This window comes from Triticum aestivum, chromosome 1B (genome assembly GCF_018294505.1).
Source record: "Triticum aestivum cultivar Chinese Spring chromosome 1B, IWGSC CS RefSeq v2.1, whole genome shotgun sequence".
In the NCBI taxonomy this organism is placed as follows: Eukaryota; Viridiplantae; Streptophyta; class Magnoliopsida; order Poales; family Poaceae; genus Triticum; species Triticum aestivum.
In genome coordinates, this window is record NC_057795.1 from 2,076,927 (window position 1) to 2,091,575 (window position 14,649).

Consider the following 14,649-nt stretch of genomic DNA (forward strand, 5'->3'; position numbering starts at 1 on the left):
TGTATTATGAGAGGACAAAGCACATTGATGTTAGATTTCATTATATTCGAGATGTTGTTGCTGAAGGCAATTTGAAGGTATGCAAGATAAGTACTCATGATAATCCTGCTGATATGATGACAAAGCCAGTTCCGACCAATAAGTTTGAGCTTTGCTCAGGCTTAATTGGTATTTCTCACTAGTCCTATGGACTTTGACGCACAAGGTGTTTATACTGATTTGGATGGAGTTATTCACATTCTTCGACTACTGGAGGGAATTTGGATCAAGGTGGAGATTGTTAAATTATGATCTAAATTCTAGTACCGTATTGGACTAGATGTAGTACAACCGGTGTGGGCCTTTGCGTTGGCGTCGACGCGTAAGAGTACAACTCGTTTACTTGTCCTCCAAAGACTCTCATGTATTGCCCTCTTATATACCCCATGTAGTCGCACCTCATACGACCTGTCGTCTCGTGCTTGTAATACTCCTCCATCATAGTGATTGCGCCTTCGTGCGTCCGTGGTTTTCTCCCGCAAGGGTTTCCACGTAAAAATCTGTGTCTCTTTGTCTCGTTTTATTCTTGTTATTATCTAACAGAGAGAAAGAGAGAGAGAGAGATCAGTGAGAGGGACCAGAGGGAGACAGCAGAGTGAGAGAGGACGGGTACGTCTAGTCTGCCGGATTTGTAGCGCGACTTGGGCCATGGAGGTGGAGCTCGGAGACCTTGGCCTCGAAGAATCTGGAAGATCCAGCTGAGACGGAGGCACAGCCCCAGACTTGTACATAGCTTCGCCACTGCTTGTTGCCTAACAAGGTTGACTACGTGCGACTGGCCTTAATGTGTTGGAACTTCTTGCACAAGATTACTACGTAATTATAGTATCGTCTCCACAGCAATAATATTCTCCACAGCATTAATATTCTATACTTAAGGATGTATCTATTTAGGGGGACTTAAGGAATAAGTTTTCATAGTAATTTTGACAGGGTCACTAGTTATCAGCTCGTGCGCCTGCACATGGTAGCTTCTTTGACGGTGTCGAACCCTTAGTAGGAGAGAATCTTCAGCGAAAACGAGCCAAAGATGGATACTCATATTTGCTATTACAGACAGAGTAGGTCTCGCATCCTTCTCTGATGACAATCATCACAGACCGATGCAAGGTCTTTCATGTGTGTGATGAGAGTGGTCACGGACAAATCTAAACTAATCCAGTACATTTTAACCAACTTTCGCTGACAGATAAGCAATAGAGGCCTGGATTATCCAACTCCTTGGCATGCATTACATAGTGCACTGATTAAATAGCATTCACCAATCAAATTAAACGGTACTGCCCACATTATTACAGATCAGAAATAGTACTGAATAGTATACATAATTCTCTCACGCTCACAAATAATCATAATAAACAGTAGTACAGCCATATATGTCTGATTCATTCTGAAAATCACAGTGCACAATCAAACAAGCATAAGGAAAGTAAGAACAAATCTCACACAGCCGCCTGGCTGGCCTGGCAATAGTTTTTCCTGATGGCTCCACATTCCTTCACTGATTCACCGACTTGTGATTCCTAGCCAACCTTCTCTTCTTTCTTCTCTTCTTTTGTGGGACAATCTCACTAGAATTTTCTTCTGAGGCTAGCACATAGATGAAGAAACATAACAAAAGTTAGTAGCAGATCATCATGACACAGCCCATTTTCATGATACAAAAAAAAGTAGAAAATAGGATTACAGTCTTACATGCTGGGTCTTCAAATCTTTGGTCGGGGATGTGCTTGATCTTCTGCCAATTTGGATGTCTGACTGTTTGACATGACTTCGTGAACTCACCACTGCAGTATGCAACAGAAAACTTCTCAAGAGATCGGGGCAGTGTTGGAAGCGACCGGATATTCAAGCACCCTTCGATTTCCAGTTCCTTGAGCGATGTGAGGTGCTCAATACTGGCTGGCAATGTGTCCCACCTGCAGTGACCAAGCCAGAGCACACGAAGCTGAACGAACGCCTCAAGTTCAGGACAAGATCCCGGTTGGCTCCATCCAAACAACACAAGTTTTTGCAGGTTCTCTGGGCCACCATTCTGTTTACCCACCATCCAATCTGGGTTTCTCGAGCTTTTATAGCCTGAGATAATCAGTTCTTCAAGACCTACGGGAGGGCGCAGGCCCTCAAGCACCTCTGCTTCAACTTCTGAACTGCACCTTGTACCATCATCACCCCATTCCAACTTCAGTTCCTTCAACCGATCCTTGGCACCTATATTGGCTACAACAGCTTCCTCCTTGCTTTTAACATTTTCAAGGCCATAGATTGTCAGGCTGCCACGAAGCTTGTTTAGGTCCTTAAGCTGCTTTATCTCATAACCATGTTCATTCCTCACAGTGAACCTGCTGCTTGGTAACGCTTGGAGTGAGATCAGCCTGCCTATGTTAGGACAGTCTAAGTTCTCACAAATTATGTATCGCAGGTTCATAAGGTTATCAAGGGTAAATTCCCAAATTTGGCCATTGCTATGATTACCAAAGTCTAGCAGCTGCATCTGGTGAAGTTTATTCGTTAGTGTGCTTGGTAAAATTACGGTGCATTCGAATGTCCTGAAAGCAAGATAGCATAGGTCCTTTAACTGTCTAATGGATTCTGGTACCAGGAACTTCTTGGGTCGTAAGATTGGAAGATGTTCCCGGCTGAAAGCAACAGCCAATACCCGTAGTTTACGTAGCCTCTTGCATATACTCTCCATGACTTTTGCCTCAACTGATGTATCCCTTTCAACAACATATATTATGAGGGTGTGTAAATTTTCCAATCCAAGGATCTTTTTGGTAATCAATTCTCCATCATAACGCTCTACAAGAAGATGGCAGACGTCTTGGGGAACATCTCCTTTCCATCCTTCTCCTCTCTGACTCCTTGCATTCTCGATTCTGAAGCAGTCCGTTCCACTAATCTTGTCTAATAAATCATGCAACAGGTCAGGAATTGTAAACCAAGTATCATGCCATTCTCCTCCTTGCTGAAGAAATGAGCATGACACTAACTCCTGAAAATAACTCTCAGCTATATCTTCCATGTCCTCCGTTGCACAACTGGTCTTTATAAACCCTTGTGCTACCCACAAGCGAACTAACACATCCCTTCTTAACTTGGATCTCTTGGGGAAAATACTGCAATATTTGAAGCTTCGCTGGAGATCTGGATTAAGTTGTTGATACCTCAACCAAAGAGCACCCATGGTGTCATTCAATACTTCCGGATTAAACTGCTGATAATAACATGGAATTAGCCCTTTGGATGAATAATATAGTGATCTTTGTCTATGGACCATAAATTTATAATTTATTTAGAATGCTTGCATGGCATTAGTATGTAAAATATGGGTGCAACCAAATGTTCCCAAGAGTCCAAAAACGAATACGTTTTACATAGATACAAATTTGTGCTCATTTCGTGGGTACAAACTTTCACGACAATATGAACTATTTTGAACTGACAAGAAAAAAAACTATGTTTAAAAAAAAGAACTTTCATGAAACATTTCTATCTTACAGAATATTTATGTTGTAAATATACACATGATCAATAGATGACCCAAATAAAAAAAACTCATATGAGGTTGATAATCTATCACCGACTCCAGCCATATATATGCACCGAAGGTATGTCGTTTTGGGCCATTGGATGGGAAAATGTACCGCAAGATTCATGAATAGGTTGGGATATATCATATTTGTAGGAATAACATTGTATTGTACGAAAATATACCTGCACTTTAACCCTTTGGGTTCCTGGTTTCTGCTATTGTTGCACAATAATCGTTTAATTCTTATAAATATTCACCCATAGTCCATTTAAGAAAATTAACCCAAGATTTTATCTCGTCTAAAATTTAATAAAACTTAAATGAGTTTCACCATCAAGTTTCGTATCCAAAACTCGATGAAACTGAATTTCACGAAAACAAAACTAGTTAAATTTGATGAATCTTAGTTTTATATATCAACCGTAGTTTAGAAAAATCGCCACAAACTGTGGTGCAAGTTGATTTTTATTAAATACAAGTTTTTTGATAAATATGTGAGTTGTCAATTGATCATGTCCATCACTTCATCATCCAATGGTTGCTGATGTATGTGTGCATCCGATAAACAAATTTACTTGGTGAACTAGATACGTTGTCACAAAGAGGAAAGTAGGACATCTTAAAAATGCTCAAAACATAAATACATTAACATTATATTGTTTCAAATGTCTCAACACGATAAACAGATATGTTCAAATTAGTCGTGTATCCAACATTGTTAATTTTTATTATTAGCTATTGAGGTTTCTGAGCTCGTTCTTTAGGATGACGTCTAATTCTTAAAGGGGGCAGTAATGATGTATTCAATAAGTTTGTAAATAGATATTTTCACATAAATACGTTGGTAGAAAACTATTATTTATTTTACTATTAATAAATCATGGTGAATGTAACAACATTATTTTATTCTAGTGCTTCTATTTCTTTTGCCTAATTTTGTTTTCAAAGTGTTTGCGATCATGAGGGGATTAGAGCTTGTCTCTCCTAGCGCATTAGGCGTATCATGGTACCGCTCATTTGTAGCATTTTTGGCCTGTTCAAATAACCAATTAAGTATATTTCACTTCAACTACTGGATTGTAGCAATAAAAGAGCAAATGGAGATGCATGCATGTACACAAAGTCTCAAGATTAAGTTGTGTGGGAGGTATGTCTTCCACGCGAGTGATTTACCTGCTGTGAAGTAATCATGCTATTTTCAATATATCCATTTATAGTTTCTCTTCCATCAAGGGCACTGATAATATGTTGTGTATCTGGTCTCCTTGCCGGGTTGATCTCCATGCACTTCATTGCAATCTCAGCACATACTCGTACCTGTTCCAGTTGTACATCCTGCTGTGGTTTCTCCAATATGGCACTCCAACTTTCAACTACCTATGAATTATAATAGTGTATTATGAAAACAAGAGACATATTTTGCAACACAAAATTAATGAATGTAGTAGTACATATACGAGGCCCATAAGTTATGTTACCAGCTGATACAAAACCCCATCAGGTAACACTTCAAACTACCAAGCAAAAATTCCCCAAGAACTTCTTTTTTTTGCGGGAAAAATTCCCCAAGAACATTTCTTCTTTTCTCAAATTCCCCAAGAACTTAATTAAGGTGCGCTCTGGTTTCTTCTCACATGGTATACTCTGAATTAATAAAAAATATGCATTCCATGAAATCTGCCATGTCATGTGAGGGTAATGGGATTGCAAGGACATAATTTGCATCAACCAGCCTTAATGTTTGTCTAACAAACTCTTCATCCCATTGTCCTGTAGATCGATCAGTAATGTCACAAACTTATGAAAAAGTTGTTAACCCCTTGGAGTAATCAACTTTCTGCTATTACAATTAGGTATCCATGCATCATCCCAACTGCTATTTTTTACCATCGCCCACTCTCCAAATATATCCTCGAGCCTCACAAAGAGATGTACTTTTTCTGTCCTTTCGGCTTATACCATGCGAAATGGGATCATCGATTGGTAGGAGAGGCGATGGAACGGCAGAGAAGCAAAGTCTATCAATAATATATGTGGTACAATTTGGCAAAATGATGTGCCTAGCTAAGGTAAAAAAGGCATATGGCATGCTCTGCATGGAAATCTTCCATGTTATGTTACTCTAGCAAACCAGCAGATTAAGGTTCTTCGACAATGTATGGCATGTAATCAAGGAGCATCATAGGCTTGTCCGTTAGTAGAAGACGCAGACGATAACGTAGATAGCTATGTTTGTAGATGCGCTAACATCAAAGTATGATGTAGCTATTATCCCCCAAGGCTCAAGTGATTAAAGGTGGATGGTTGAGGCCCCCTCATGGCATGATTAATCTTAATGTCGACGATGCTTTCGATAAGGACATGCTACACTGAGCAGCAGGTGTAGTTTTGAGAGATTCCAGGGAAGCTTTCATTGTGGTGGAAACCTAAAGATTGACATGTGTGGTGATGCACTAAAAACAGAGACAATGACGTTGCGCTTTGGATTACAACTTAAACAAACAATGGGTTGCAACAAAATAGTCACAATCTCCTACAATTCTAAGGTAATTGAGACCATGATCAATGGCAGAAGAACCTCAGGTCCTGTAGGGCATAATTTTATACGATTGTTTCCATGTCTTATACGAATTTCCACGAACACTGGGTGAACATTGTAATAGAGAAGCCAATTATGTGTCACATGTATAAGCTAAGATGGCGATATCGTCAGTGTGAAGAACCCTTCTTTGATCAATGATGTAGCAGTTATCACTATCTAACGAATACAGATGCAAGGTAAAAAAAATATGCATCAAAATTCAGGTTATAGATAACTTGGGCCTCGGTGATGAAATTGTACAACCACTCTCCCACAGAAATAATCTAAGCATTATTGTTCTCACATGTGCAGATATGCAAATTGACACTTTCTCCTTCACAAAACGAATTTGTATAGAAGGTATTTTTTCTAAAAAATAGTACTCATCGAACTATATTTTTTGTTGCCTTTTATTCCTGTTTTAAATATATTTTCATCACCAAGTATCAATAGTCCCTCCGTAAGGAGCATGCTCATTTTTATTCCATTTGTAAATCATGGTGTTAGACCAATGCATAAAAGTTGAACATCAATGTTTGAAAGTGCATATTCGCACCTAAGTATGTTTTATTTTGATGACGACAAACTAAAGGGACTAATAAGATCGCTATGTGTATGAGCAGGTTTTACTCCCGTGAGCGAATGGTGTTGAGGATCGATGACCGCTTAACACTAAAGGGCTCAAGGAGGAATTTCCGGCAAGCACGTCCACCACTTACTGGGGCTCGACTGCTTGCTTGCATAGGGGATGGGCAGAAGAAGGTAGAGTGTTCCTAAAGCCATGTCGTCATCCTTGACCAGGAAAGGGAGGGCGATGGTGGCTGTTCGAGGACGGGTGTGAGCACGGGAATGAGGACGGTGTGGCCTACTGATCTGGGTCCAGTGGTAGGGCATCACGCGCGAGGGGGAGGATCCAACGGTAATGACTGGCATCAGGAATGGAGGTTTGAGGAAGAGGAGGAAGGTAGTGGGGGCGGATCATAATTTTAGGGGTGAGAACTGGGTCAATATAGACACGTGGAGAGTTGATGGGCGTGGGTGGTTTTCTTTCTTTTGTGGTTTGGTTCTGTTCCATGGTGTGGCTCGATTCAGGGTTGTGTAACAATGGTAATGATGTACTATATGATAATGAAATGATGTATTTAATAAGGTTCTAGGCGTCCTTTGGTTTGTAGGAATTATACAAGATAGGATTTTCAAGAAAAATAATAATTCTTTGTGGGTAGTTGGTATGTCGAAATGGATTCCTATTCCTATGTAGGATAGGAATCAATCCTTCACATTTCAAATGAAAAAAATAGCTTAGACATGGGCGCAACTTCCATCAGCAGACGCCGGACACACATCTCTACTGTTGCCCGCAAGCACCGCCTGGTAAAGCCCTACAGTGCGTCGGCCATGGAGGGCCCTCGCCTACCCGCTGGCATGGTGGGTTGTTCGAGGAAGCGTCCTAGGTGGTCAAGCTGATCGTCGTGGCACGACTGGGATCTGGTCGATATGCATATGCCACGGGTGGATCTAACGGCGTTGGCTGGTGTGCCAGGCTAGCGCGGGCATGGTGTGGGCGCGCTCCTTGGGGGGCAGGCTCTCCCTCACATGTTGCCCTTGCTGACTCTCTAGACTTTGCCGTGGTAACAGGTCCTTCGGCTGTCTCCTGCACGGGCGGTGGAGTTTGGGAACTAAGGGCAGCGGCCTATGAGGTTCTAGCTGGCGGTGACTGTCTGCGATCATGTGCATGGCGCGGCGGTTAGATCTGTTTGCAGGTGGTCACAACTTTGGCGTCGTCCATGGCTGACTCGATGTGGTTTCCTGATTCATACCTGGATAAATTTGTGATGGTGATCCAGATTCGCTCGACGAAGTAGGGTGACTGTAGAGTGTGTTGCGTCCACCATATGTGGTCCGTGATGGCAGTGGTCACAGAGAGATTTTTGGGAGGGTTCATCTCTGTAGGTTCAATAGTTGACTACAACAGTAAGTTGCAAACTATGGATGGCAGCTTGACGCGGAGGGCTGGTCGGGCAGTTGCGACGGTTACATTGCATGTAGCTGCGCAGGTCATGGAGAAGTGGTGGCGACAACAGTTGAGTGACTTTGATGGTGGTGTTCTCGAGCACCTGGTCGCGAGCTCCATGATAAAATCCTAGGTCTGACCCGAGCTAGTATTACGTGGCAATGACGATGGTTTATTTATGTCATTGCTTTGTTGAAGGCATTGCTCGAATATGCTTGGATTGATACTTCAGGGTGAAAACTTAGATTCTGGCCTTGGTGGTTGGATCTATTAGCGGCGAGGATGCTTAAGTGTCACTCACTTCTTGAAGGTGTTGTTGTTGAAGAATCTCGTCATCTGTGTTGTGTCATGAGGTAGTTGGTGCAGATATGGTCATTGATTTAGTTTGCCGATCGTAGATCTGATCACTTTGTGGTTTTCTTTTTTCCTCGCATATGCATAGCTTTGGTCTTGTATGACTTTGCTATTTCCTGACGTGTTTTTTGTGCATTTGTTGGTGTTGGTTGTGCGCATCCTAGCTATGCAGAGGTCGGGTGTGTGCTCTTTGGTTTTGTATTCTCTTGATGCTTCTTTTTGAGCTAATAAAATCCACCCTTTGTCGAAAAAGGATTTGAAATACATGTTATCTCACTTCCTATTATTTTTCTTTTCCTATAAAATTCCTATCCTATGAACGAATGTGTCCTTAAGGGGCGCTTGTACAATAGATGAACAAGTCATTTGTAACTTCTTATCGATCTATACAAATATGGAGGGCGTAGGGCTTTTATCCATCCGAGTTACTAACGCGGGGTAAAACAATTGAGTCACCATCATACTCGACGATCCCGTCGGGCACCATCCCCCCTTTACATTCTTCTATGATTTCACCAAGATCGATGAGCATTATTCGTCGTCATTTGGTTCCGAGCATGGGGCCCAAATGGAACTCGCTCACTACAATGCCATGAACTCTGTCCATTGTGACATTCTGGCTTAATAGGAATGATAGAATACCACATCAATGAAGTGCAACACACGAAGTTGGTCTCCAAAGAACCTCCATGTTAAGTGTGCTTGTCCTGCGACCAAACTTGTTGTCAGGTGCGCCACGAGTGAGGTCAAAGTGTGCAGCAAAGAAAAGTGTTGGTCTGTGGGGCCAGTCTATGTCCCAGGTGGTATCCTGACATATTGGACATTAACTGGTTGTTGTGTTGGGTGCTATACCCACCTTCATCTTCCTAGAGCTGGGTTTCCATGTTGGACTAGGGGAAGGGTGGAAACGCCAAGATCGTTTCTCACTCACACAAACCATATTCCCAGGTGGGCTTTGTGGTTAAAAGATCAAATTCAGGAGGAAGAGAAGGGGCACAAAGAAAAGATGGTCAAGGTAATCCCTGCCAGTTGACGTTGAGGTGTTCAATTACAAATCACCGCCCACAACATAAACTTTGGAGCCGCAGGAGGACGAAGCCCAGCTAGAGCAAGATAGTTGAGAGGCCACCGAGGTACCCATACTGCGTACTATGTTCGTATGAGACTAGGTGCTACATGATTGGACCCTTCCTTCCCTAGGCGAGGATCAAAAATCATGGCCATTCATCCATGCGTTACCGACTCAGATTGGAATCAATTATCACATGTGCTTACCTCTCACACAAGATACCATTTCCATCAACCCAAAGTCCAATGCCAAAATGGGAAGTAAAAATCTAGGTCAGTATGCAATTTCAGTGTTGGCCGGAGCATCATGGCAAGAAACTTTGGCCTTTAGGGTAGTTGTTTTCACATGAATCATCTAGAGTTTTCACTGGCCATCTTGGGTCAAAGTCAAATGCAGACCCTTCGACTCTTTCGCTGGTGCTCTCTGGTTCCATCGGGAGTGCCTGGTCAAATGAGTTGGAGGATCCTGTGTCCCTTGTCCCTGGCTAGTGTCTGGGTTGCGGCGTGATGCTAGAGGCAAACACTCTCGCCTTCTCTCTATCTTCTCTCGGGGGATCTGGAGTCTCTGAGTAATTCAAGAAGGAGCCTTCTGGCCTAACTCTCAGACCCAATGCTACCTTGGTTGAGTGGGTTTGAAACATCCGTAGGTGCCAACTCGGAGCCTGTGCATGTGTAATTTCTGTACAAAACAACTAGTTTTTTCCCGACTACATATACGCCACAATAACCCTTCGGGGTAGGTTGACCACTCCATTCCATACATTTTAGATCCATGGTTGAACTCCCTACCCTCTCAACTCTAATTTTTTGATTCCTTGACATATTTGTGATGGATTTGAGAGGAGTTAACACTAAAATAGATATGCGCCCTTCCTCTCTCACTAACCATTTTCTTGATTTGCACAAATTCCAAGATTATTACTTTGATCTAGTTCCTCTTGTAGGTTGGATAGTCCTAGGCGGTAGGAATCATCTGTGAGGAATCAATTTGTGATTTACCCTGATGCTTGTAAAGTATTGAGGCCACCTAAAGGTCTACCACAAATGATTTGGCATCGTTGTTGTGGTGGTGGCTCAAAGATAGTAAGGTGCTATCGAGTTTTCTTGAATTTAATGGAAAATAGAAAGACTTGATGATGATCAATCTTTCTGTTAAGGTGGATCTCAGCCAATCAATTTTTACTGTATACGTACAATATTACAATGGTTAAACTAATTATTAGAAATGCAAGACAACCAATATGAAATGCTAGAAAAATGAACGCGCTGAAAGGATTCCCTCAGCGCCGAGGAGCCTTGGTGGCATCGAGAAACTTTGGTGTCCTGACACCTATCCAAACGATGATTAGCTCCCGTCTAAGGAAGTGAACATCGGAATACTTCTTTATCTCCATGTGTCTTCAGTTAATTCTTATCTAATCTTGTTTACTTTGGTCCCTTGACCTTGCAAGTATCATATAGGTTGTGCTCACCTTAGTTTTATTAGGCAAACTTTATATTTCGCAAAGACTATTCTAAAGGAAAGAGAGGTATATTTTGTAGACACCTATTCACCCCCTAATTGCATCCTACACTAAATTTTACATCTAAAATAATGATTTGGTCTGTTTCAACATGCTAATTCTTTGGATTTTGAAGTTTTACAGATTAGCATGACATGATAACAATTTGGATGTAGTTCAACATGTCTTTTTTCCATCTATGGCTGAACCAAAGGCAACCTCCTTCTCGAAAAAAGGTTGAACCACCACTTGACAAGGTGTGGTTGAGTTGTAGGCATAGTTTAAAAATGGAACGAACTGTCCGTTTGAACGGAAAAGACTAAAACCAGCGGGCCCGTCTGTTCATTATGTTTAACAGACCGTCCCACCATTTGATGGGTGAAACCAGCTGAACCTGGCAGTTTTCTGCAAAATTGGTCAATAAACTGGGCAGGTGAACACAATAAAGCCCCAAAATTATATTGGGAAAAGAGGGATTGAAAACCCACAATTGAGTCATCTGCCGTACCCAAGCCAATAACCGCTATGTTAAGGTCATTTTGATGTCTATTATGAGGAAACAATGCTATTTAACCAATTTCAGTACAAAATTAGCATATACTATGTACTATTAATTATATTTTTTTATGATAAAAACCGTAAAATGGACCGGTTAACCAGCAGCCTAATTGGTGAAAACCTGAATGGAGAGGCCCACCGGTTCGGTCACCATTTCGGGTTTTTTAAACTATTGTTGTAGGTGACTTCCATCTACGAGATGTTGAAATCCTAGTTTCAAATATTTTTCATGTCGTATAAATTCTAAGTCTTTAAATAAAGATATAAGTCCCATGGCGGTTAATTACTAAAAATGAAAGGGAGTGATATTTTGTTGCATCTAAAAAGAGAAGCAAGTAATGTATTGGTTTTGAAGTCAATCCTTTATCTTTAAAAGTGAACCTAAATCGTGCTTACCTTGTCAGCATTATCATTTAGAGACAACCTTTGTCCTGTCAGTACCTCCGTGATTATTATACCAAGACAATAGATATCAAGCCGGTGTGTGATTTCACCGTTCCAACATTCTGGTGCAAAATAACCCCTGCATAATAGACGCGCCCACGCTGAGTAACGGAATAAAAATGTGGAACTGTCAGGAGGCTTAGCAAACTTACGGTGTGCCGCGTATGTTTACAGTAAAAGTCTGGCTCTGCATTGGACGAAAGCACCTTGATAGACCAAAATCAGTAATTTTTGGTACCAAATTATCATCCAACAATATATTCTCTGGCTTTAGATCTGAGTGGACAATATTATTTTGATGAAGATAATGTAACCCCTGAGAAATTCCTATTATAATTTGATACCGGTCTGTCCAGTGAAGTCCGCAAGATGTACCTACGAAGGAGGAGGAGAGGACAAAGCAATCCGAGTATTATTTGACATACTTAAAGTCTATGGATAGTACGTACGTGGTCATTATGTAAATGAAGATAGCATATACATAGTGATATGTGGGATACTAACCAATATGAAATTTAACGATGAACATAAAGGATAAAAGAAACTTTGCAACATATGATCCTACCCGTGATATACTTACGAAGACTCCCTTTAGGAACAAACTCGAAGCAAAGCAACCTTTGTCGTACATCGGCCAAGACCAATTTTCCTTCATACTTTAACATACTGCCTTGTGTGTCAGCACAATATCCCAGAAACCGTACGACATTTTTGTGCTTCACCATCATGAGGCATTCAACTTCTCGGACGTACTCCTTCTCATACTCATACGTATTTAACATCCTTTTCACAGCCACGGAACTATTCTCAAGAATTCCCTACATTGAGAAGATGCCTTGTCAGCAAAAACTTCAGTTTCCAGATAAAGTTTGATTAAATCCCAAAGCAGCTCAGAGTTACTGTACCTTATAAACCACCGCAAATCCACCGGAGCCAATTTTCTGCTCAGGAGAGAAATCATTTGTAATTTCTTTGAGAAGTGACAGTGGCAGCGGCTTGGGCTCTGCCGTCTCATCACATAGCATGGACTCCAGGTCCCTTGGTGTGATAATAGATCGACATTCCATTTGCAATTATATGTCACGGTACCCCTAAAACAAGAGCAAGCGCATTATTTCCCGCCCTTCTTCATTTGCCGTAGGGAAAGTTGTTTGCTTGACAGCATATACGAGTTGTCAAATCATAGGCCTACTACTACTTCTGGTTGCTGTCTTGATTAGCAAAAGAAACACACAAACCATCTCCCTAAGGTGACGGAGCGTAGGCAACAAGGACGAATAAGATCTGAAGAAGTTTCTGGGTCAAGGAATTTTTTGTGATTACCTGGCGAGGCGGAGGCCCAGGCTTGAAATGATTTCTTCCAGACTAGAACAACGGATGGTTTCTCAAGCTGTCAAGGAAGACTTCCAGAGATCATTTCCATGTGAGAGAGCATGGGAGAGTTATATTAAGAAACGACTACCTAGTGAACACTTCACTAATAAGTGCGATTTTTTTAAGAGCAGGCTCACCGCTACTGCTGGTGCTACTACCAAGGTACCCGTAAGTTTGCTACGGAAGACTTCGCTTTTCCTTGTTGGCTCTGTGCTGCAGCTTCCTATGATCGATGTTGCTGCTGCTCTTCTTCTTCTCTCCTACCTCTACCCGGCGATGCAATGGTAGCGAGTGCTAGCTATTGTAGTGGTTGGTGTATAGATCTCCAGGGCTTATGGCGATGGTGGTGAGGAGTCACCTCATTATATTTGCTCTCAACATGTACACCATTTGCTACATCCTGTCAACCTCGTCACTTCAACTCACCTTAATGGAAAGAAGAAAAATGATGCGTCCTAATTAATTTCCTAGCACAAGTTGGAGGATTGAACGTAGCATTCATTCAGAACTCAGTTAATTGATTGAAGCTGACTTCTTACTCAGAGCTTACTGGACTGGCTCTAACTTTGGGACAAGGACTAACTGCCTTCTAGTTTATAATTGTGTGTCTAGGTCATTAATTTGCCAAACGTAATTTTAGTCATGCATCAGAAAAAAGCATACCACTGAATTTGTATAAAAAGAAGTTTTGGGACAAGGACTAACTGCCTTCTAGTTTATAATTGTGTGTCTAGGTCATTAATTTGCCAAACGAAATTTTAGTCATGCATCATAAAAAATCATACCACTGGATTTTTATAAAAAGAAGTTTATTTAGATCACAGTACACGCAGACCCTACCCCTATGAGCAGCTCCGATAGACTGCGCCGGCATATCATTTTGAGATTGACGAAGTCACCAGAGGAGCCTCGTAGTTGATGGGAACGTCTATTTCCACTGAAATAAATCTAGGAATAATGCGAGCACCAGGATTTGAACCCTGGTGGGCTGGGGATACCACTGTCCTCCTAACCATCCGACTATAAGTTGGTTCGCTAAAAGAAGTTTTTTATTACATATTTTTCTGAGACATTTCTTTTTTCTTTTCACGACGGGAGGTCAAGACCCCCGACCTCTACATCACCGTGATGCACACAATTGTTTCCACTAGATTTTTTTTTTCTCGAAACGGAGGTTTGG

General features: G+C 41.5%; 1 protein-coding gene across 2 annotated transcripts; it reads right to left on the reverse strand.

The window, feature by feature from the left end:
* Positions 1-1,291: 1,291 nt before the first annotated feature.
* Positions 1,292-13,846, reverse strand: LOC123102494 (putative disease resistance protein RGA3). 2 transcript variants are annotated; one of them, XM_044523886.1, is made up of 9 exons: positions 13,607-13,846; positions 13,419-13,485; positions 13,001-13,186; positions 12,661-12,913; positions 12,248-12,470; positions 12,048-12,174; positions 4,748-4,951; positions 1,735-3,256; positions 1,292-1,623 (listed from the first exon to the last, which is right to left on the reverse strand). In XM_044523886.1, coding segments are annotated over exons 3-9 (2,493 nt in total). In that variant the 5' UTR covers positions 13,163-13,186; positions 13,419-13,485; positions 13,607-13,846; the 3' UTR covers positions 1,292-1,621. The 2 variants fall into 2 exon arrangements, with proteins under 2 accessions (XP_044379821.1, XP_044379814.1); XM_044523879.1 differs by having other exon boundaries at positions 1,292-1,629.
* Positions 13,847-14,649: the final 803 nt, after the last annotated feature.